Here is a 21988-nt window from a genome sequence, read left to right on the forward strand (position 1 = left end):
CCATAATCTCCCACCCAACCACTGACCAGACCCAGATCTGCCTAGTTTCATCAAATTCCCGCGCTAAGTTCCTTTGACGTGCATCCTAAGGAATTCTAGCCCCCTGTAGGAAGGCTTTGAAAATTGTGTTGCAAATAACAAAGATCTAACAATATGCTGCTGGTGGTGGGACGCGGTGGCGCTGCGGGTTAAACCACTGAGCTGCTGAGCTTGCCGATCGGAAGGTCGGCGGTTCAAATCTGCGTGGCGGGGTGAGCTCCCGTTGCTAGTCCCAGCTCCTGCCAACCTAGCAGTTTGAAAACATGCCAATGTGAGTAGATTAATAGGTACCGCTTTGGCGGGCAGGTAACGGCGTTCCGTGTAGTCACGCTGGCCACATGACCACGGAAGTGTCTTCGGACAAACGCCGGCTCTTCGGCTTTGAAACGGAGATGAGCACCGCCCCCTAGAGTCGGACACGACTGGACTTAATGTCAAGGGAAACCTTTACCTTTACCGATATGCTGGTGGCCAGTAGCTTATGCACCTAAATCTTTTAAGTGGCTGAATGAGGAAAGAAGAAGGAATTTCAGCAATGTGACATGACATGAAATAAAAAATGTATCCATGGTTTCCTGACTGCTAGGTAATCTCTGCAACCCCAGAGACTGAGGAAGACAGAAAAATCAGGCCTTTTCCCAGCATTCCAGAACAAAAAAGTTGCATGCTAGAAATTACTTCACTACTCTCTCATGTAGTTTGGAGAGGTTCTTTCTGCCCTTAAAGGTAGCACAGACACGGCTGGATTTGGCAGTTACACTTAGAAGCAACGTGTCAGTAGCCTTATGTTACCTGATGGGAAGAAACCATTGTGGTAATTCGATGAATGCAATTTCTGCCGCTTGTCCTGAGCGGTTAGAAATAATTTCTTTCCCTTTCTGTTAAATCATGGTAAGCCATTAGAAGATACCACAGGTTAATTACATTCGTTCCCTTCTCCTGTATTGCCGCATTGTTGGGTTTTGTGCTCTCGGCTCCTGCTCCGTGGCTGGTTCTCCTGTTTCTTCTCTGGCCTCTGCAGACAGTCTTTCGTCCATAAGAAATCCTATTCCCATATTCCTAGAGCCTTGTGTGGATAGACTTGAGTGCCTAGCTACCTGTCACTGCAAGGTTCCTCTGCGATCTCAAGGGACCTGTATTATGTCATAGAGCCCAGTGGAAGGTTCCCAGTAGTTGGGAGAAAAGCTGTACTGGTTGCTTCTCCCTGCAACATCTCTTCAGAAGTAGCAAAGAGCAGTTGTGGAAGACTTTACGGGGTAAAAGGAATGGGGGCTACCCTTAATCTGTTCAGTTTTGGCAAGATGGGTAAAAGTCCTCATTTTGTTAATAAGAATTTACCTGTCTTTTCTTTTATTACAATGGTAGATTTAAACAGCAAAACGGGGAGTGAAATGAGACATTTTCCCACCAATTTCCTGATTAAATTGTTTGCTTCATGATCTAAGAATGTTAGTACATGGAATTAGGATGAGCATTTTGTTGGAAGAACACAACAGAACGATGCCATCGTAAACCTAAGCATGCAGAATGTGCTCAAGGAGTCAGATAAGGGATTGTTGTTAACCTTAAATAGCTGCAGTAGTCAAGCAGATTGGCTTAGGGAAAGATACAGCAGCTTTCCCACTCTGTTCACCAGTGGCCACAGAATGCACAATTTGCTAACGTTAAATGCAGAGCGCAGCTAAGGGTGAAAACACAGAATGTGAAAGGATTCGAAAGATCGCTGTGAGGTACAGGCTGCGCATCCGGCGGATAAAGTCACTTGCATTTGCTCTACGTTGGACTCCAGCTTTAGGGCAGTGCCAGTGGAGACTACGGGGGCTAAGCCTGGCATGGCATCTGATCATGGTATCCTTCTGGACTGGCTTCAGGAGTTGGATGTGGGCGGCAGAGTGTTGTGCTGGTTCTCCTCCTTCCCCCGGGGTCAGTTCCAGTCGGTGTTGATGGGGGAGGAGAGGTCCCGCCCACATCCCCTACTTTGTGGGGTGCCTCAGGGCTCGGTTCTCTCCCCTCTCCTATTTAACATCTACATGAGGTCGCTGGGTGAGGGGATCCAACGGTTTGGGGTGAGGTGTCATCAATATGCTGATGATACCCAGCTTTATATCTCCACCCTGGGATGTCTGAGTGATGCCGTGGATGTCCTGTCCCAGTGCCTGGAGGCCGTAAGGGCCTGGATGGGGCACAGTGGGCTCCGGCTCAACCCAAGCAAGACTGAGTGGCTTTGGGCTTGTGGGCCTCCCAGTGACAAGGTTTTTCCATCACTGGTCCTGGATGGGGTGGCACTGCCCCAGATGGACCTGGTGCGCAATCTGGGGGTCCTCAGAGACTCACGGCTCCTGCTGGAAGAGCAGGTGGCAGCCATGGCTAGGAGGGCCTTTGCACACCTTCGGGTTGTGCGCCAGTTATGCCCTTTCCTGGACCGAGAGGCTCTGCTCACAGTCACTCATGCTCTCATGATCTCCTGTCTTGATTACTGCAATGTGCTCCAGATGGGGCTGCCCTTGAAGTGCATTTGGAAGCTTCAGCTGGTGCAGAATGCGGCTGCACGGGTAGTAAGTGGAGTCGGATATTCGACGCACGTAACACCGCTGCTACGGGAGCTGCCTTGGTTGCTGGTGTCCTTCCGGGTGCAATTCAAGGTGCTGGTTGTCACCTTTAAAGCCCTTTATCCAAGGGACCGCCTTCTCCCAGTTGTTTCTGCCCGTCCAATTCGGTCTGGTAGGCTGGGCATGCTGCGGGTCCCGTCAGCCAGGAGTGTGGGTTGGCGGGAACTAGAAGGCAGGCCTTCTCAGTCGCAGCGCCTGCCCTCTGGGATGTTCTCCCCTCAGAGATCAGGATGTGCCCGACCCTGTTGGCCTTTCGGAAGGCTGTGAAGACCCAGTTATGTGCCTGGGCCTGGGGCCCTGAGCGTGGGAATGGTCCTGTTTCTTGGTTATATTAACATCTATGCACTGCTTACTTGGTGGTCATGTATATTTATTCTGTAATTTAATTGTTTTAATTCAAATGGTTTTATTGTTCTTATTGCAAGCCGCTCTGAGTCACTTGCTGAGATGGGCAGCTATAGAAATCGAATAAATAAATAAAATAAATATATTGGGGGTAGCCCAGTTCATGATCTACTGGATTTTCCATGTTTTTTAGTTTGGGAGCATAATATGGCCACAATAGTGAATCACTGAACCTTTGCTTTGTTTTTTTCCCCTCTCTTCAGCAAAAAGATTACATCTATCACTGTTAACACTAATCATCGTTTATTATATGAGTGTATAGGATTTTATGTCAGATCAGTAGATGGTGCAGTACATGTACGGTAACTATTAGAAGTAGCACTTTCTTTCTCTTTTTCCCAGCAACTTATGGTAGGTATATTTTGCAGGTTGAAAAATTGCCTGAACTTTTGGTTGTTATATAGTATTTCTGGTTATTGTATAATATATTCCCTGAAACTGGGGGTGTGCCTAAGCCAAATCTAGTACATTCTTAAATGTTGGGATCCAGAATCACATTTGGCTGGTTCAGCTGGGAATTTTGAAAGTGATAGTTCCAACCGATCTGGTTGGTAGCATCTTGAGGAAGATGGACTGGTCAGTGCCTTGAAGCTCATAATGGGCTTGACTTACACAGATGAAGTTACTAATGAAAGGACTGGCCTTTAGTCTCTTCTGTCCAGTGCTCACTGGAGCGAGTGGGATACAGAGGTAAAGATACTCGTCAACTTCCTAAAATGCACTGGACCAAATCCTAATTCCAGCCTGCAGAGATCTGCAAAATCCTATTATCATAAAGACTCTTATTTCTGTGTGGGAAATTGAAAAACTTCAGGGATTCAAACTTTGCCCAGAGACCTCGAATTTGCCAGATCCCAGAGTTTACTTTTTTACTCAAGGGGGTAGTGGAATTGGAGAAATGTGATTTATTTAACTTCTGATTAATATTCATTGAGTCTGATCTCCCTGTCTCCTTCATTTTACTTCCCTGTTGACCCTGTTGGTGAGTCAGACCATTATTTCCGTCACTTGCTTTTATATGCCTCTACTGCTTTTTTTTTGGTATGACCTAATGTCTTCTCTCACAGCACATGCTGCGATCATGAGGTGACCCAAATGATCCAGGGAGAAAACAGAGCACCTTTAGCCGTTTGAATATGTTCTGATCTTCACAGTTTCTGAATCTGGTCTGATTGGTTTGCAGCCTTTAGGGGCAGCAGCTTCTCAGCATGGATAATAGATGTGTTTCGTTAACTACCTCAGTAAGCTCGCCCAGTTTATACCCCGGAGAGAATTTAAAAATAGAGCACGTGCTGCTGAAAAGCTGTGAGGCCTATCAATTCTGGCAGAAATAATAGGGCTGGTGAAAGTGAGACCCTCTCAAACTTTCTGCATGGTTGGAATCTTTGCCTTGCTAGTTTGTCGGCCAAGGGATCTTTGCACCTTAGTCACAAAATGCTTTTTGCATCTCAGTGGATTCTGGGAAAGTGACCTGCACCTCTAGAACATTTATGAGGCCTACTCAGTCTGAATGTTGCTTGACAAAAGTCCAAATGCTTCTTAATGAAGCAGACCAAAGTATCCTTCCTCAAGGTCTTGGGAAAGAGCATGGGTATTGACTAGGGTCCCCACCATTGCTACCCATCTCACAGAGGGTCTCAGTGTGACCTTCTCTGGGAACCAGAGATCTCACCAATGTGGCCAGGAAGCTGTAGCTCTAACCAGAGTCATTTCAAATTCTATCCTTCGGTAGAGTGCTTGTTTATTCCAGATTGCATAGATAGGTTTTGTTGATGGTTTAATGGCATATTTTATCTAAATAGCCTCTCCTAAACTAGAGCCCTCCATCTGGTTGGGAATTGGTTGTAGTTCAAGTGCATCAGGAAGGAAAGCTTTCTTACAGTTTAATAGTGTTGAGATTACAAATGAGAGTCTGGGAAACGTGTGAGGGGGGGCAGATAGCAAAAATACGACATTCTGGTTTCTTGTGTTCTGCTCTGTCCCTTTCTTGGCTACGAATGACCGATTAACCCATTTTCTGAGTCTGCATGGCATACTGAGGCATGAACTAGCTGAACAGTTTGGGTTCGCAGATAAGCTAATTTGTCTGCGAGTATGTTGTGTCTTGTGTACCTTGCATGGTAAATATGAAGCAACCTTAAAACTAGTCATTGTTAGTACATTGTATAAACGCAGCTGCAAGTTCTTTTTCCTGAACTAGCACAGTATGTAAGGTAAAGGTAAAGGTTTCCCTTGACGTAAAGTCCAGTCGTGTCCAACTCTAGGGGGCGGTGCTCATCTCCGTTTCAAAGCCTTGGAGCCGGCGTTGTCCATAGGACACTTCCGGGTCATGTGGCCAGCATGACTCACGGAACGCCGTTACCTTCCCGCCGAAGCGGTACCAATTAATCTACTCACATTTGCATGTTTTCGAACTGCTTGGTGTGCAGAAGCTGGGACGAGCAACGGAAGCTCACCCCGCCGCGCGGTTTCGAACCGCCGACCTTCCGATCGACAGCTCAGCGGTTTAACCCGCAGCGCCACTGCGTCCCTAGCACAGTATGTAAACACAGCTATAATAACATGTGGACTATTACTCTTTAACTTGATTTTTTAAAAGATCTTACAAATAGTTTTCTGCATACGGTAGTTCTAATACAGAAATTGGGATTAAGAAACTTTGTGATAAATCCTGTGTTGTTAGCAGTAAATAGGTTCAAATCCAGATACTGTCCTATATAAATGAAGGCTTTAGAATAAACAATGATTTGGTTGTTATTTATGATATATCAACTTTATATTTTATGGGAAGTGTTATTAAAATATTTTGCTTCATTGTTTGAACTCTTTAAATAGGATGCATTTTACTGCAGATTCTAAGTTTAGAAGGGCTAACTGGTACCAGCTTTACTGTACAGTATTTTGAAAACATGCTTTTTACTATAGTTTTCCAATACTCAAGTAGGTATGCAAAAATATTGTGCAAGTAGATGAAAAATTGTTTAAGTTTAAATGCCCAACAGAGACCCTTTTTGAAATCATCAGTATTATGTTTATAAAGAAGAAACACTTTTTAAAATACATTTTAAAGAAATATATAAAAAAGAAGTGTTTCTTCTTTATAAATATAATACCGATTACACCAATCATAAAAAAACAAATGCTGATAGAACCTGCCCTTCTGTATCCATTTTCTCTTTTTTCCAGGTTCTGATGTTGAACAGGATGCTGCTGTCAAACTTGCTCAAGAACGTGCTGAGATAGTTGCCAAGTATGACCGAGTAAGTTTGTGTCATTCTTAAATAGTTGTGTAATGGGCTATTCCACTCTCCTGGACTGAGTAATGATTAGCTCAGATGATCAGATGATGAACAAACATGAGTCCCCCTTTTGGGGGAGATGGGTGGTGGCAAAATTTGAATAATAAATACAATAATAATAATAAACGCACATCAACACCTGCTCCATTATCCCACTCTTAGCCAATCATTGTGGTGCCCTCCGTTTCCCTTGCTAGCTGTTGTGCCACCAAGTTGTATAAGGGAAGAGCAGGAGTGTGTGAAAAGATTCACTCCAATTCCAGATAGGAAGTAGCGCCTACCTTATTTTATAGTATTTTCTATATTACAAGGGTCAGGAGGCCTGGGGACAAAAAGGAAAAAACCATGTCTTCTATCGATCCATTTATTGAAAATATTTTCTCTTCATCTCCCATGCGCTACACTCCAAGTAGTATATGATGAAAAATACATTTGAATATGAGAAAATATGATGGTTAAATAAATTAAACTAACCACATAGAGATGGAAGAAGGTGACAATCATCACGGAAGCTTGCTCAGGTGGACTCTTCCTGTCCTCCCCATTAAATGGGTCCTAAAATACCATTTGATGTGATAATAAGCTTTAAATGGTATTTTAGGATCTCTTGAGGAGCAGATAATGGTTTCTCTTGAGGAGAAGAGAATAGATTCCGTGAAGGTTCAAACTAACAATCTCTCGAGAACAGCATTCTCCTTCCAGTACTAGTCAGGCAAGTGGCCTTCACCGTCATGAGCAGAATATTCCACTAATTGCCTTGCTGTCTGTAACCATTGCCTGGCTATGAAGCTGTAGTATTCCTGCACCTAGAGGTTCCAAGTTTTAGCTAACAGCCATAATGTAGTAAAATTATTCCCCCTTTGATTTGTGTCGTTCTGTGGTTGTCCCTTAATGCTTCTTTTTTTAGCTGAATGTGAGAGGGATAATTCCTGCTGGAGAAAAGGGAGGAACAGTTGGCACCAGAGCTGATTGGGAAAATTATAGTGCAGATACAGTCTCGGTTTGTTTGGAGACAACTTCCTCATGGGCAGCCATTCAGAGAATACCTGTGCACATCCATATATGATTTGAATAGGTGTGGTAGCAACTGTGGCAAAGACTCGCTGCCCCTATTTAGTTATTTATCTGTCATGTTTTTATTACCGCCCGTCTCCCCCACTCGCTGCCCCTAGGGTTCTCCTTAAGCTCTTCTGGATTATCTCTCCTAGAGCAGTAAAAATAAGGAATTGCTTGTGAGGTTCTGAGCATGCCAGCAGCTATTGTGATGTGGTACCATAAGCAGATAAATTAATAAAACAAATTAATAATCTATCTTTGTTCTGTGCTTTCTATAGGGACGTGAAGGTGCCCAGATTGAGCCCTGGGAAGATGCAGACTACCTACTTTACAAAGTCACCGATAGATTCGGTTTCTTGCAGTAAGTTTCATAGCTTGGCAAAGGCATGGCATTCGATGTTGGCGTCATTGTATTTTCAGTTTCGATTTTTGCATGCCTGTTTGGTCAGAGTATTGATTGCGTGCCTTACAGAAAAATTGCTTTGTGAATAGGATTCCATCTGGCAAATAAAATTTAAATGGTCTCACGCTGTGCTTTTCATTTATTTATGCACAGCACTTTTCTTACTGATTTAAAATTGATCCATACCTGGTAATTGAAAAGTATTGGCCTTTGCCTCTTTCTGTATGTAAAATGACTAGAGAAGCTTTGTCCAAAACGAAGACTGGTGAGATGTTGGGTAACACCTGAAAGAATAAAAGATAAAAGCTGCAGTTTCTGCTGATGGCTTTGATCTTTTTTTTTCCTCCAATGGAAAAAGAGTTTAATTCTATATTAACTTATCACAGTCATCTGTATGTAATCAAATATGCACATATGACTACATTTTAATTTGCATCAGACATAAGAAAGGAGGGGTAGAAAATGTCATTACTTTCTGAAATGATGTTTATTCACCATTGTCTAATATAAATCAAATAACTGGGGGTATATTATAAGCTTATATGCTCCCATTTTGTCTCTTTAGTGCAGCTTAGCTCCCTCTCTTCTGTGGTTTCCTCTAATTCTGCCACACCTTTTCTCTTCTGCATTGATGCCCTTTATGGTTAATGATCAGTGTATTCCCAAAGTTTGCTGGCTCAGTTCAAACCCTGGTTTATGATCCTCATTCACTTTGTGTTGAATGCCGACGCACACATGCTCTTGCAGCCTGCAAAGCAGGAATAGAGGTGAGAGGTGAATTTGCCTTGGGAGAAATGGAGGAGCAAGCGAGGACTGTTTGCACATACAAGTTACGTATAATTGTTGGGAAATATTAATAGTGCTTCATTGGTCCCCGATGAACTAGATTGCACAGTCTGATACAAATCTGGGATCACTCATTGCAAGAAGTTAGAACAGTTGACAAAGAAAGCAGAATTTCTGACTGGATAGTGCCTCTGGTGTTCCTCAGAATACCTACGGCAAGATTCACAGTTTGCTCCCAGAAGAATATAGGAATTTACTTCACTGTCAGAATGATTGTGTTTTCTAAAACAGGAGCTGGCAATTCAGCTCGGACATTTGCGTGCACAGGCCAGGCCAGGGCAATAAGCAAGGCCTCAGCAAAGCAGCAACCATCAGTAGTGGTCTAGGTATCTTATGGAAGTTCTCCATTACTTCATGGCCATCATGTGGGGCCTTAACTCTTTCTGAAAGTTCTTTAATGGATAAGAGAACTTGTGGGGAACGAATCTTCTAGATAGACCTGCAAAATTTAAATTCAGATTATTCTTTGAACTGGTCCAACAATATCTCTTCTGACGCATTCTTCAAGTCTGTCGCAGCCCAGCTCCCTGACATTCTGCTCATCACTGGCAAGATTTGCATGCAGAGGACGCACTCGGCTGTTCAAAAAACTACTCTCCCCACTAGGTGTGTATTCCAGCCAAAGTTGGCTGAGCAGCATGATGTTTGGCGTTGTTTATAGTCCCTTTTTATTTGTTGTTGTTTATTCGTTTAGTCGCTTCTGACTCTTCGTGACTTCATGGACCAGCCCACGCCAGAGCTTCCTGTCAGCCATCAACACCCCCAGCTCCCCCAGGGACGAGTCCGTCACCTCTAGAATATCATCCATCCACCTTGCCCTTGGTCGGCCCCTCTTCCTTTTGCCCTCCACTCTCCCCAGCATCAGCATCTTCTCCAGGGTGTCCTGTCTTCTCATTATGAGGCCAAAGTATTTCAGTTTTGCCTTGAATATCATTCCCTCAAGTGAGCAGTCTGGCTTTATTTCCTGGAGGATGGACTGGTTTGATGATCTTGCAGTCCAAGGCACTCTCAGAATTTTCCTCCAACACCACAGTTCAAAAGCATCAATCTTCCTTCTCTCAGCCTTCCTTATGGTCCAGCTCTCGCAGCCATATGTTACTACGGGGAACACCATTGCTTTAACTATGCGGACCTTTGTTGTCAGTGTGATGTCTCTGCTCTTGACTATTTGATCAAGATTTGTCATTGCTCTTCTCCCAAGGATTAAGCGTCTTCTGATTTCCTGACTGCAGTCAGCATCTGCAGTAATCTTCGCACCTAGGAATACAAAGTCTTTCACTGCTTCTACATTTTCTCCCTCTATTTTCCAGTTATCCATCAAGCTGGTTGCCATAATCTTGGTTTTTTTGAGGCTTAGCTGCAAACCAGCTTTTGCACTTTCTTCTTTCACCTTCATCATAAGGCTCCTCAGTTCCTCTTCACTTTCAGCCATCAAAGTGGTATCATCTGCATATCTGAGATTGTTAATGTTTCTTCCAGCGATTTTAACCCCAGCCTTGGATTCCTCAAGCCCAGCATGTCGCATGATGTGTTCTGCGTACAAGTTGAATAGGTAGGGTGAGAGTATACAGCCCTGCCATACTCCTTTCCCAATCTTAAACCAGTCTGTTGTTCCGTGGTCTGTTCTTACTGTTGCTACTTGGTCGTTATACAGATTCTTCAGGAGGCATACAAGATGACTTGGTATCCCCATACCACTAAGAACTTGCCACAATTTGTTATGGTCCACACAGTCAAAGGCTTTAGAATAGTCAATGAAACAGAAACAGATGTTTTTCTGAAACATATACTTGCTCAGAAACAGCTGTAGACCAGGAGGATATGTTCATCTTATACAGTGGGATAGGCATCTTAAGTTTTTGCAACAGAAGCCTTGGCTATGGTGTCATATTAAACACACACATGTATTTGTGTCTGTGTGTGTGTGTACGGTCTTGTTTCCAAACCAGAACACTGACAATAATTGGTTGCAAAGACAACATGTGCCAGTATCAAATTAGGACCAGACTGATGTAAGTTCAGATTCCTGCTTGTATCCCGAACAGAACAACTGTCTTTTGTTAATGTGAGTTTACCATTAAGCCTGTTTTCTTAACCTGCCCTGCATGTATTCTTAATGAATTAGGCAAATAGCTGTCCCTTAATGGAATGGATTTAGTAGTTGCGTATGGAGGCACATGATAGGTAGTACTTTTGAGGTACTTTGGCATTGTAGGAATATTTTCTTGGTTTGATGCCATTCTCCCCATGTGTGAAATTTGTGGATTAAGGGCTGGAAAAAGAGTCAACTTTTGTTAGTTTTAACTGACTGTTGGTGGAATTCCATTCAAAGGATGATTATAGAATTCTCTCCTTTGTGTGAACATTACTGTAGAAGTTTTACCATCTAATATTTTGTTCCTAGCTATTGTAACTAAATGGCCTCTGGGTTATCAATTATTAAAATTCAATTTTAGAATTCTGCATTTGGATATGCAGTTGGTTCAGTGCAGAGGAAAGGGGTTATTCCTCCTTGTACTCTTATTTCAGAATGACCTTCTGGAATGCACTGTTGAATCTCAGCCTGTTAAGTGGGTCAGATACACCTGCATAATCAATGGAGAACCTAATAGCGTATCACTGTAGCAAAGTTAACAACTGTGACTCTGAAACAGTAAAATTAAATAGCCGTAAACCAGCTGCCTTCTGTTTTGTATAATGTTCTGTTTAATGAACTTTGTCCCACCTTCCCATGGAGGAATTAATGTACACGAAAAATAGCTTCACTTTTCAGGAATAATTTGTGGAACTATTCCAAGCTGTTCCAAGCTTCCGTAGGAATTGTGATGCATGGCAGCCCATAAATGAAAACAAAGATTTCGAAGTGGAGTAGGCGTGTTTTCAGCAACTAAATATTGCTGAGGTTTAATCAAATCAAAGTACTGAGAATGAAAACCATTGCTCAGTTGCATCTTTGCAGAGCAAGACAGTATCTTTTCTAGTAATATGCCAAAGACCAGGAACAACAGAAATCAGAAGTGTGAGAGAGGCAAGCAACCTCACTACATAACTCGCTGTTTGTGACCAGGATTCCAATAGACTCCCAGTTCTTGCAATGGCGAGCAAGTTGAACAGAAAGATAAACAAGTCAAAAACATCACTTGCCAGAATTACTAAATCAACACCTATCGGACGGGTGAGGGCCCAGTGAGTCCACAGAACTTGGAAGCTATGCAGTCAACTCTTCCCCAGACGATAACTAGGATGAGAGCCAAAGAACTAGGGAGGAGGCTGATGATGATATTAGTATTGAAATAATACTGTGATTATTTTAATGTGATGCTAGCCACCCCTAGGCACATCTGTGAGTTCAGTGGCCATATAAATTGAATCTATCTGTTCGTCTGTCAATGAACAAAGGGAGAAATGATCCTCAGCTCTGACAGTGCAGCAATATGGAAACTCTTCCTGAGATGTGCCTTCAGTGGTAGACCCAAAAGCATTAAGGATGCAATAGTCTGTGTTGTGTGCATGTGAAGTAAGGAAGGAGGACTGTTTCTTCAACAGGAAGTTTCCAGAAAATTGGTATGTGTTGCATACACACAGCCACATGCGTGATGCACAAAGACAATAAAGAATCATTGTGCCTTTCTTCTTATCACTTGGTGAAACTACAGGATGTTTTGGTCAGTGTAAATAATGAGCACACTTGAATAAGAGGGAAGCTTTCTCACTTACTCATCTGGCTGACTAAGACCATGCAGGTAGAGAAAAAATGACCTCCTCTTTTGTGCTGGAACTGGAACAGGTAATGGTATTGACAATTCAGGGCAGATGAAAGAAAGCACCAGTTCACACAATGTTCTACTTTCCATACATGGCATTCATTATTGCAAGACCATTCAGGCGCTCTCTTTTGCCCCCGACTGTCAATCAGCAGGTAAGCCAACAGAAGGAAGAGGAGGGCTGCTGCTTTTTCTTCCTGTTTATTGACTTTGGGGAGGTACCTGTTTGGTTGTTTTACCTAGAAGACACAAGGCTGGACTGGATGTCATTTTGGTCTGATTAAGCAGCTCTTCTTTCATTTAATCTCTAGGCCGAAATCAAAGCACCGTAGCCTGTAAAGATGTGTTTTATTAGTTGTTTTATTGACTTCTAGAGCTGGATTTATCTGCTTGAAGAGTAACACAGTGTCCGAGTGGATGGTTCGCTACACATGCAAAGGCTTTGCTGGTCTATGACCAAATAAAGATTGATTGATTGACATACTGCATGTAAAGGCTCTGAAATTGTACCCTTCCAGATATCAGAATCCTCCAGGGTTCAGGAAAACATTGGGAGTAGCCTTCTAATGCAGCTCGTGGAACTGTTCGGAAGAGAACAACATGCAAGCTCACTTGAGTCCATGCTGAAGCACTTGATGAGTCTAAGTTTCTTGGCCAGGCTTTGTTTTCAAGGAGTCGATTTTCTCTGTTATAATTATTATTATTTTTTATTCCCCCCCCCCCTCCCTTGGGAAGGCAAAGAGATTCTCTTTCCCTGTTCCCTCGGTTTAGAAGCACCTGCCCTTCAAAATATGAACTTGTCCTTAGAGGATAAGCTATCAAGAATCTTGGTCGATCCACTGGAATCAATGAGAAACAATTCAACAGAAGAGAATATTTTAACAATGCAGCATCCCTTGCCCGGAAGAAAATGAAACCCCCCGTTTTGAAGAATGAAAGGAAATGCATAAGAATTTAACTCTGCTCTACTGGACATGTGGGACCTTCCCCATGATTTGAGTTAATCTACATATACTTGCTAATATATTGTCTTTCTCTTGCTTCTTGATTCCTTTCAACAAGTCCATTCCATTCATTTAGGCAGGGCTCTGTTGCTTTTCTTCAGTTTATTTATTCTATTGGTTTCTGCCTTCGAGTCAGTTTTTGAGTCCTTGCTGTTTTCTTGGCGAGGTTTTTTTTGGAAGTTGTTGCTCCGTTAGGTGTACAGCATAATTTTATCCTTTGCGACCATCGGTGGAAGTGCTGCTGACCCTCTTGCGTGACATGTGCTAATGCTGTATTATGTATTCTTTTATTCTAATATACTGCAGGCAATAGAAATCTGTATTTCCTATCTTGCCAGCATGGTGGCATATACTCTTTCTAAAAAAAAGTCTGTATTTTTTAAACGTAATGTGTGGCCATAGCAGATGGGAAGATGAAAAGAGTGAGCCCCCCCCCCCAAATAGATTTCAGCCCAATCCGAAGTACATTAAATGCCCAAGTGAAGTAATTGACTTTTCTTTTTAAAATTATAACTTTAGCAAAGAATGTTTTCACAAGCATAGCGCTATCTTTAAATTCTTACTGTGTACATGGGCACAGATCTTACGTTCCGCTCTGAATCCCCTGAGTGTGCTGAGTTTCCCAGCCATTTCCAGAACTCATTATGAAACTAAGTAGTTGATGTCCTTGCAGTTCCTTCTCGGTACATATTTTGTTACTTGAGGCCGCGCAGGGGAACCTTCATCTTGGAAAAGCCCGGTCCTCTCTGTCTCCTTCCAACCTGTTCTCTCACCTCCCTAGAAAAGCAGAATGTTCTCCTAGCCAGATGGCATCCCAGTTGCTCTGCTGAACTTCAGAATATCTTCGTGCTGCAGCTGTTTATGACGCTGTATGTTTTCTTTTTTACAGGCCACTTGGAGAATTCGTAGTTGGGCAACTTGTAGAAATGCCCAAAATAAATAAATGGATAAATAAGCCATTCCAAGTTATGCGTGCCAGCCTACTGTCTTTGCCTAATGAATTATCAGTAGGAGTTTTTGTATTAAAGAGATAATTTGAACTGGAGTACAGGTAGTCCTTGACTTACGACCATTCATTTAGTGACTGTTTGAAGTTACGACAGCACTGGAAAAAAGTGACTTGCAACCAGTCCTCGCACTTACGATCATTGCAGTGTCCCTGCAGTCATGTGATCAAATTTTGGGCACTTGGCAACTGGCATGTATTTACAATTGTTGCAGTGTCCCGAGGTCATGTGATTGCCATTTGCAACCTTCCCTGCTGGCTTCCGACAAGCCAAATGGGGGACCGTGTGATTCACTTAATGACCGTAGTGATTCACATAGTGGCCACAGCAAAGCAAGTCGTAAAATTGGGTGTGGTCAGGTGATGCCTCGTTTAACTACCACAGTGATTAACCAGGGTTTTCTGGTCCGTCTTGTGGTCATAAGTCGAGGACTACCTGTATTGTGTTATAGATTGCATTAGTTCTGCGTGAAAGCAGGGCTCCCCCACTGGGCAACTCTTAGAAGTGAGGACATCAACTCCCAGAATTCTCAGCAATGACTATGTTGGCTGGGGAATTCTGGAAGTTGAAGTCTACACGCTTGGAAGTTATCCAGGTAATAAACATTAATTAGAGACTTCTGCTCTCTAATAAACCTACTATAATAGTAGATTTTTCAGTACCTAAACCAAGAGGATGGAGTAAAATGGAATTAAATGTTCCCCTGGGCCACATTTTGATCATTTTTGAAGGATTTACATGGAGTTGGCCCATCTGCTGGAGTAAATAGAGAAGATCTGTTTCTATATTTGACAGCATGCGGATCTCTATTAGGAGCAATGCTCAGCCTGAAATAAAAGCTGGAGTATAACCATGTGCTACGACTTTCAAGTCTTTGTCTTCCTTTTAATGCAGCCCCATTGGTAACTTCACTGTTGAGGACAAAGTGCCTTAATTGCAATATATAGCCTCATGCAAATAATGGTTGCAGCCACATGGCTTGATCCGTTGCACAATTGGGTGTTGGAAGGTTTGAGTTAGTAGTCTCAGCTGATGAACAACATGTGTGTCCTTTGATATCATTGTTTCTGAAAGAGACACAGAAATCAGCTGCATCAGCATGTTGAATAAATTTGAAGACCCAACCCCATTCAGTTTAAATGTGCTTCCCTAATAAGCACGTATTATGGGGAATTCAGTTTTTTCTTAAAAGTTGCTGTTGTGCCATGGTAACCTTGGAGGTTTATGCTTCCCCCTTTTGTAGCACAGTCCTTAGAACAGTATAGTAATATTGTAGTTTTCTGCACATTCATACACGTGCTTTGTATTTGATCAAGCTGCCCTGCTGCAGTGCAAAATACGTTGCAGATTCCAGTCCTGAACACACTGATAGACACACGTAACACCACGTATAGTGGCTGTACATATGTATATATCCTAATCCTCTTGCTGACTAACAGCCCGAAGCTGTGATGTGTAGCAAGCCCTTAAAGCTAAGAATCTGTGGAATCTCCAGTTGCCTTTAGCCTTTGCTGTTATGGCTGTTGATCAGGATGACAGCACTGTGGTCCAGTGGGATCTGGAGGGTCATAGTTCCCCCCAGAAAGTCTTAACTGAGATTGGCAGCATTTTTGCAGGATCTCCAAAGAAAGCTCTTTTCTCCTCTGGGCCTTTTAAACTGGAGATTGTGGGTATTGAACTGGAGACCTTTGCATATAAAATAAGTGCCCTACCTCTGAGCAATGACCTTAATAAGGTAGAAGCTTTATACTTGTATTGCAGAAGAAGTGGGCAACGGAGAAGTGAAGATGTGTGTGCAGAGTTGGAAGGGCACTTTGATAATGCCTGATGTGTGATGGGCTTTGTCCCAAGTCAAATAGCTTCTTATAAGCTCAGTTGGTTATAATTTGCCAGAATGCCTGATCCCACTGATAATAGTTGTTGAAATCAGGTCACTCCTGTTTTAGAAAGGGACTGAGTCCAGACCTCAACCATTCTTAAAGTTAGAACCACTGGTAGGTAGTGTGAGTTCTACTGATTTCAGCACATCAGTTCTGGCCCAGTCGAGTGCTTTTAAAGCCAGATAAGGGTACTGAAATATTTAAGGCCACTGATGACATAGTAGAAGCAGAGGGAGACTAATATTAAGGCTGACTAATCCACTTCCACAGTTTTTGAATGCTCATTGGAATGTATCCATTAGAAGTACTTAAACCATATGAATAGCCAGTCAGCAATATAATATAATAACTAAAATCTAATTTAACACGGGAGAATATTATTTTCGTTTGGTTATGAGATCTGCATGATTAGGAACACACTCAGTTTTCATAGTGCCCATTCCCTCCTGCTTTCTTGACAGACCAGCTAAATCCACAACTCATCAATTATATTGATTACAATTAATTGGAGGTATGGTTGAAATGCAGAGTCCTGAGAAAGGAAATGGGAAGGGATAGCACAAAGTCAATGCTGCAAAGCTGATTCGCATATTTAGTTATCAGAATGAAATATAATCTCAACATCAGTGCCAAGTAGTTGAGAAAGTGGGTTTTCTTTTGGATGCTTCTCCCCATTAAGTATCCACTTTGGGAGCTGAGTTTTCCATTATGAGAGTAGGATGCAATCTTTCCCCTTGTTAATTTTCCCGAGAGGAACGGCCCACACATTTACAAGGAAGGAAGAAGAGTTCTTTTTACGGCCACCACGGAGTATGTGAATTGGGCCAAAGATGTAAACCTAAAGTTGGTCAGCCCTGTGAGGTAGACCAGATCAGGAAACACACCACAGGCAGACTAGAACTGTAATTTGTTGAATTGGCTGCAGTAACAGAATACTGTGTCTTCCCTTCTCTTCTTCCCTTTTATATCCTAGGGAATCGGGGGGGGGGGGGGGAGCCAGTCTGAGTCTTTTTCTAATATTGCCCTGCCTCCCTGGGATCAACACATGCTTCTGCATCTGTTGTTGTCTTAATGGCTTCTGAATGGCTTCTCCAGGGTTGTCTCCACGGTGAACCACTCCAGACATCTTGTATGGTGCCTCCTTTCATTTTATCCCTAGAACAGCAACCACATGAGCTGGATTGGGCTGAAAGAGTGCGACTGGGTCAAAGTCACCCAGTGAGTTTCCATGGCTAAGGGTGGACTTCAACACTGTGTCTCCCTGGTCCTTGCCCAATGTCTTAATCATTACACTATAGTGGGTCCCAGTTACTCAGAACAAAATCCCATTGTGCTTAGCGTAGCTTGGCTTCTAATAAATAAGTGTAGGGTTGGAGCCCAAATGGGGAGGCAAATAATAAAGCATACAGTATTTAGATGCTGAACTTCTTGCTAATATAATTAGTAGATGGATTAACTATTATTCATTGCAGTTTCATCCTCTCCAATTACAGAAGTTCTCACCTTGCTAATCTGATTGGGCAATGATCTATGTTTCAAACGACTGAGCTTGCAATCTGACATAGTTATCAGGCTTTCAAGCATGGTTCATTTTGAACTTGAAGCCAAGTAATTTTGGGATATATCCCCCATAAATATCTGATCATTTTATGTAATGAATATGCACTTCTCTGCCTTGGGAGGTGCTCCCTTTTTGTAGGCCCATGAAATAGTCTCCTGAAATGCCTTCTAGACTATTTTGCAGTACAGAAAGCTCAGTCTTATGCCTGTTGGCTGAGTAGCTTCCTCTCCCTTCAATAAGGCTCATTTCCTATAGAGAAAATGTAGTCCAATGATTTCAGACCAGATTTGCATATCATACTTAGCTATGGCTTGCTTATGAGTGATTTGTAGAATAAAGCCCAGGTGGTTGGGTTCATATTTAATGCCAACTCAGAAATCAGGGTTGCCGTGACCTCTTTCATAGCAAGCCAAAACCAATTTATTTTGTGGCTTAGCTCAGTGTGTGCTTCCATCCGCAATAACTATGACGTGCCATTCTGGAATCAGTTATTTAGTTGTTTCTGCACTTTAATCTGATGTCATTGTAATTAGCATTCTTCCTCTTCCTTCTCAGCCAAGAGGAGTTACCAGTCCATGATGCAGCATCTGAGAAGGTAAGGAGCCCCTCTCTGGTGCGTACATCCATGCATGTGTTGGAAGCACCTGGAACAGTACGGCATCTGAAGGCAATCGGTGTAAATTTGCTCAGTACCTGTGTGGCTAAGAATTGCATAAAGAAAGTGAACCTACTGATCATGCTAAAGGGGAGCCTGCCTAGCCAGCCCAGCTCTTTTATCCAAGATTTGGAATGTTTGATATTGACACTGGGATATTGGATTCTAATTTCTTATCAAGTCAGGATCATGGGTCCATCGAGTTCACCATTACCAGCCTTCCACCAGCCTTGGTAATTTATTGAGCGATCGCCCTCAAAATTACCACCTCGTATGGCTGTGCTGTCTGAGACTTCTAGAAGCCAAAATCTTGATGGGAAGAGGTGGTAATTTGGGAATACTGGTTTATCTGAGTGGGATCCGCTAGAAATGCTGGGGATTGGAATGGCTTGGCTGAATCTTCATGTAAGCTGCTTTTCTGTTAAACAAACAAACACACATGTGGATAAGAGCATTTTTGCAAGTATTCCTGCATTCTGTTTGGTTCTAACTGTATAGTGTCGGTTTGCCTGGAAGGTGATGGAAATGTAGTCCAGCATTTCTTTAGAGCACCACGTTGGAGAAGACTGATGTGCAGGAAGAAAGTCTTGGCCCGTTGCAGCCACGTGGTTGGTTGCTGCTTCTTACATATAGGAATGTTCCTACTCCTCATTTGTTTATAAGTAGCATCCCTATGAATGACAAAAGGAGATGAAACCCACAATTGTGGTTGCCCAGCACCACTTTAAAACCTTCTGTGCTTCTACATAGCGCTGGGGGCGGGGGGGATGTTAAGCCTTTCTGAATTGGTTCTAAGAGGCCTTCTGTATAGTGATCATCTTTAACACCTCTAATTGACATTTCTAATTCATAAGGCTGGTTAACCTCAGTCCCAGTTACAGTTAGTCTACATTAAACAAGGCTAAATGAGACCAGTGTTTCTTAACCTTGGCAAGTTTATGATGCGTGGACTTCAACTCCCAGAATTCCCCAGCCAGTCTTGCTGGCTGGTCCATGCATCTTAAACTTGCCAAGGTTGAGAAACACTGAACTAGCCAGATTCCTGCCCAGCTAGGCTTTCCCTCTTCTTTGGTTTCTGATCTGTTAAATGCAACTTGATGAATATTAGTCCCTGTAAAGAAAACTACTTCGAACTATTACCATCCTTAGTTTAGTGCATTCCTTCCTGTCAGTTTATAATCTTCCTTGCTGGATTAAACATTGCTTTTCGGCCGGTAGTTAATATTTGAGAAAGGAGGTAATTGAGGGGGGATGGTAGTCATTTGAAATGCCTGCTCTGTTTTAAAATGTTGAAATGCCAGATGTTATTGTGCTCAATTACTGGCTAATATGCTGAGACTGTAATTATGCAGTGGAGTGTTGCCAACTTAGAGCCAGAGAGATGAATGAGCATGTCAGCAACTGGTATTTGCAAAGCAATTCAGTGACCTGAGCGATTGGAGCATCTCTTACCCATTTGACACTCAGAGGGAAGGGCAATAAAGGTCAGGATCCAAGCTCTGTAGTCAGGATCGAGTTGTCTAATTCGCTGAAGCTTTCTCCACATATACACACCCAGAGAGAAAAACTTTGGTTACTATTAGGAAAAATAGGAACTTTATTTCATATAAAGCTTGCTGTGTATTACAGAAAAGACTATTCCATATGCAATTGACTGCTATATGACTGCAGAATCATTTTGCAATTCTAGGACATTTGCCTTTTTACATGAAACATCACCGTAAAAAGGTATGATTTTTTTTCCTGGAAAGATGCAATGACACATTTATTTATTTATGTCTCAAATTTGTACTACCGCCCATCTCCCCCCAAGGAGGGACTCTGAGCGGATTACAATAAATTAATCAATTAAAACATTAAAACAACAACAACAATAATAGAACATGCAATATAATACAATATAATACAAGATTAAAAAATAAAATAGAAATCCAGATGGCTGTAGAAGATCATAAATATGAGGGGAGCACTCTAAGGTGCCAGCCATCTCCAAGAATGACTCCCCCTGCTCCCCATCCCAAGCACGGCGGCAGAACCAAGTCTTCAGGGACTTCCTGAAGGTCAAAAGGGATGGAGCTAGAGGGCGGGAGCCACTGCAGAGAAGGCTCGTTTCCTGGACCCCGCCAGATGGAATTCTCTCACAGAAGGGGTCCACAACATGCCCTCTCTGCATGACCAGGTGGGATGGGTTGATGTAATGGGGATGAGACGGTCCCTCAGGTACCCTAGCTCCATGCCATGTAGGGCTTTAAAGGTGATAACCAAAACCTTGAATTGGACCCGGAAGCAGACTGGTGCCCAGTGCAGCTCACGTAGTAGAGGAGTTATATGCACCCTTCTAGGGGCACCAAAGATAGCCTGCGCACCTGCATTCTGGACCAGCTGAAGCTTCCGGATACTCTTCAAGGGTAGCCCCATGTACAGCGCATTGCAGTAGTCTATATGGGAGATAACAAGGGCATGAGTGACTGTCCGAAGGGCCTCCTGATCCAGGAAAGGGCGTAACTGGTGCACAACACGAAGTTGTGCAAAGGCCCTCCTGGCCACGACTGCCACCTGCTCCTCGAGGATATGCATTGCTTAAATGTTTTTCTTAAGTTAATCAAGGTTCTAGGAGGTTATTTTTGTAATTCCTGTAGTAAATTACAGGTTCTTCTCAAAAACATTGCCACATACTAGTTTATGAAGAGAGTCTGTAATTACTGCTTGTTACTTATGGTAAGGCTAGGAACCCATAGTGCCTTATGCACCTGTCTAACAAGCATCCCCTCTTTTCAGCTTATTTTATTTTTATCCATCTTGTGCTTTGCAGCATTATGCAAAGTGCAGAAAGTCATAAGAATTAATAAGCTAGAGAAATTAAGGTATATGATAAGAAAATACAGCAAAACCTAGATTCACCAATCTCGGTGACTCATTATGGCTTTGGTCAGTTGAGGCTTTCCCATAGTGCTTTTTAGGAAGACGTAGAAGGGGTTGGGTGGGCCAACAGTCCTAGGCACATCCATGCCACAAACAACATTCCCTGATAATGGCCAGGAGACTACTGGTCAGTTTTGTGTATTTGACCAGTATGCCACAAACACAACCAGCATCTAGTTGTACCTCAAGGACTGCATGACAACCAACGGGGTCAAACTCTTCTAACCACATCGCACTGTACCCATTGATCAAGAGTGTATGTGAATGGGAGTTAACAGAATAGAAGGTTGCCTCAAAACTGTAGGGTTTCTAGGAAGACTTGTATAGCTTTGAAAATGATTGAGTTGCGTGGAACTTGTTATTACCAAGTTTGATGAGCTAATGCAGGCTTTCCGCAGTTATTTCTCAACAGAAGAAAAGATCATTGTGTGCACTATAGTTTGAGTTTATTGAAGTGTTGTGAAGCGCTCTAACATTACGATAATGATGTCTATCTTGCAACAGTCACTACCCATTATATCTTCTGCACAATCCTAGC

General features: G+C 42.7%; 1 protein-coding gene across 2 annotated transcripts in view; it reads left to right on the forward strand.

Moving 5' to 3' along the window:
• USP6NL (USP6 N-terminal like) overlaps positions 1–21988 on the forward strand; it is a 135248-nt gene that overhangs the window by 63036 nt on the left and 50224 nt on the right. For both annotated transcript variants that reach the window (XM_063309181.1, XM_063309180.1), the window contains 3 exons: positions 6240–6313; positions 7687–7769; positions 18429–18468. In XM_063309181.1, coding sequence (XP_063165251.1) covers positions 6240–6313; positions 7687–7769; positions 18429–18468 — 197 coding nt within the window. The remainder of the gene's footprint in view (positions 1–6239; positions 6314–7686; positions 7770–18428; positions 18469–21988) is intronic.

This window comes from Candoia aspera, chromosome 7 (assembly GCF_035149785.1).
Source record: "Candoia aspera isolate rCanAsp1 chromosome 7, rCanAsp1.hap2, whole genome shotgun sequence".
Classification (NCBI taxonomy): Eukaryota; Metazoa; Chordata; class Lepidosauria; order Squamata; family Boidae; genus Candoia; species Candoia aspera.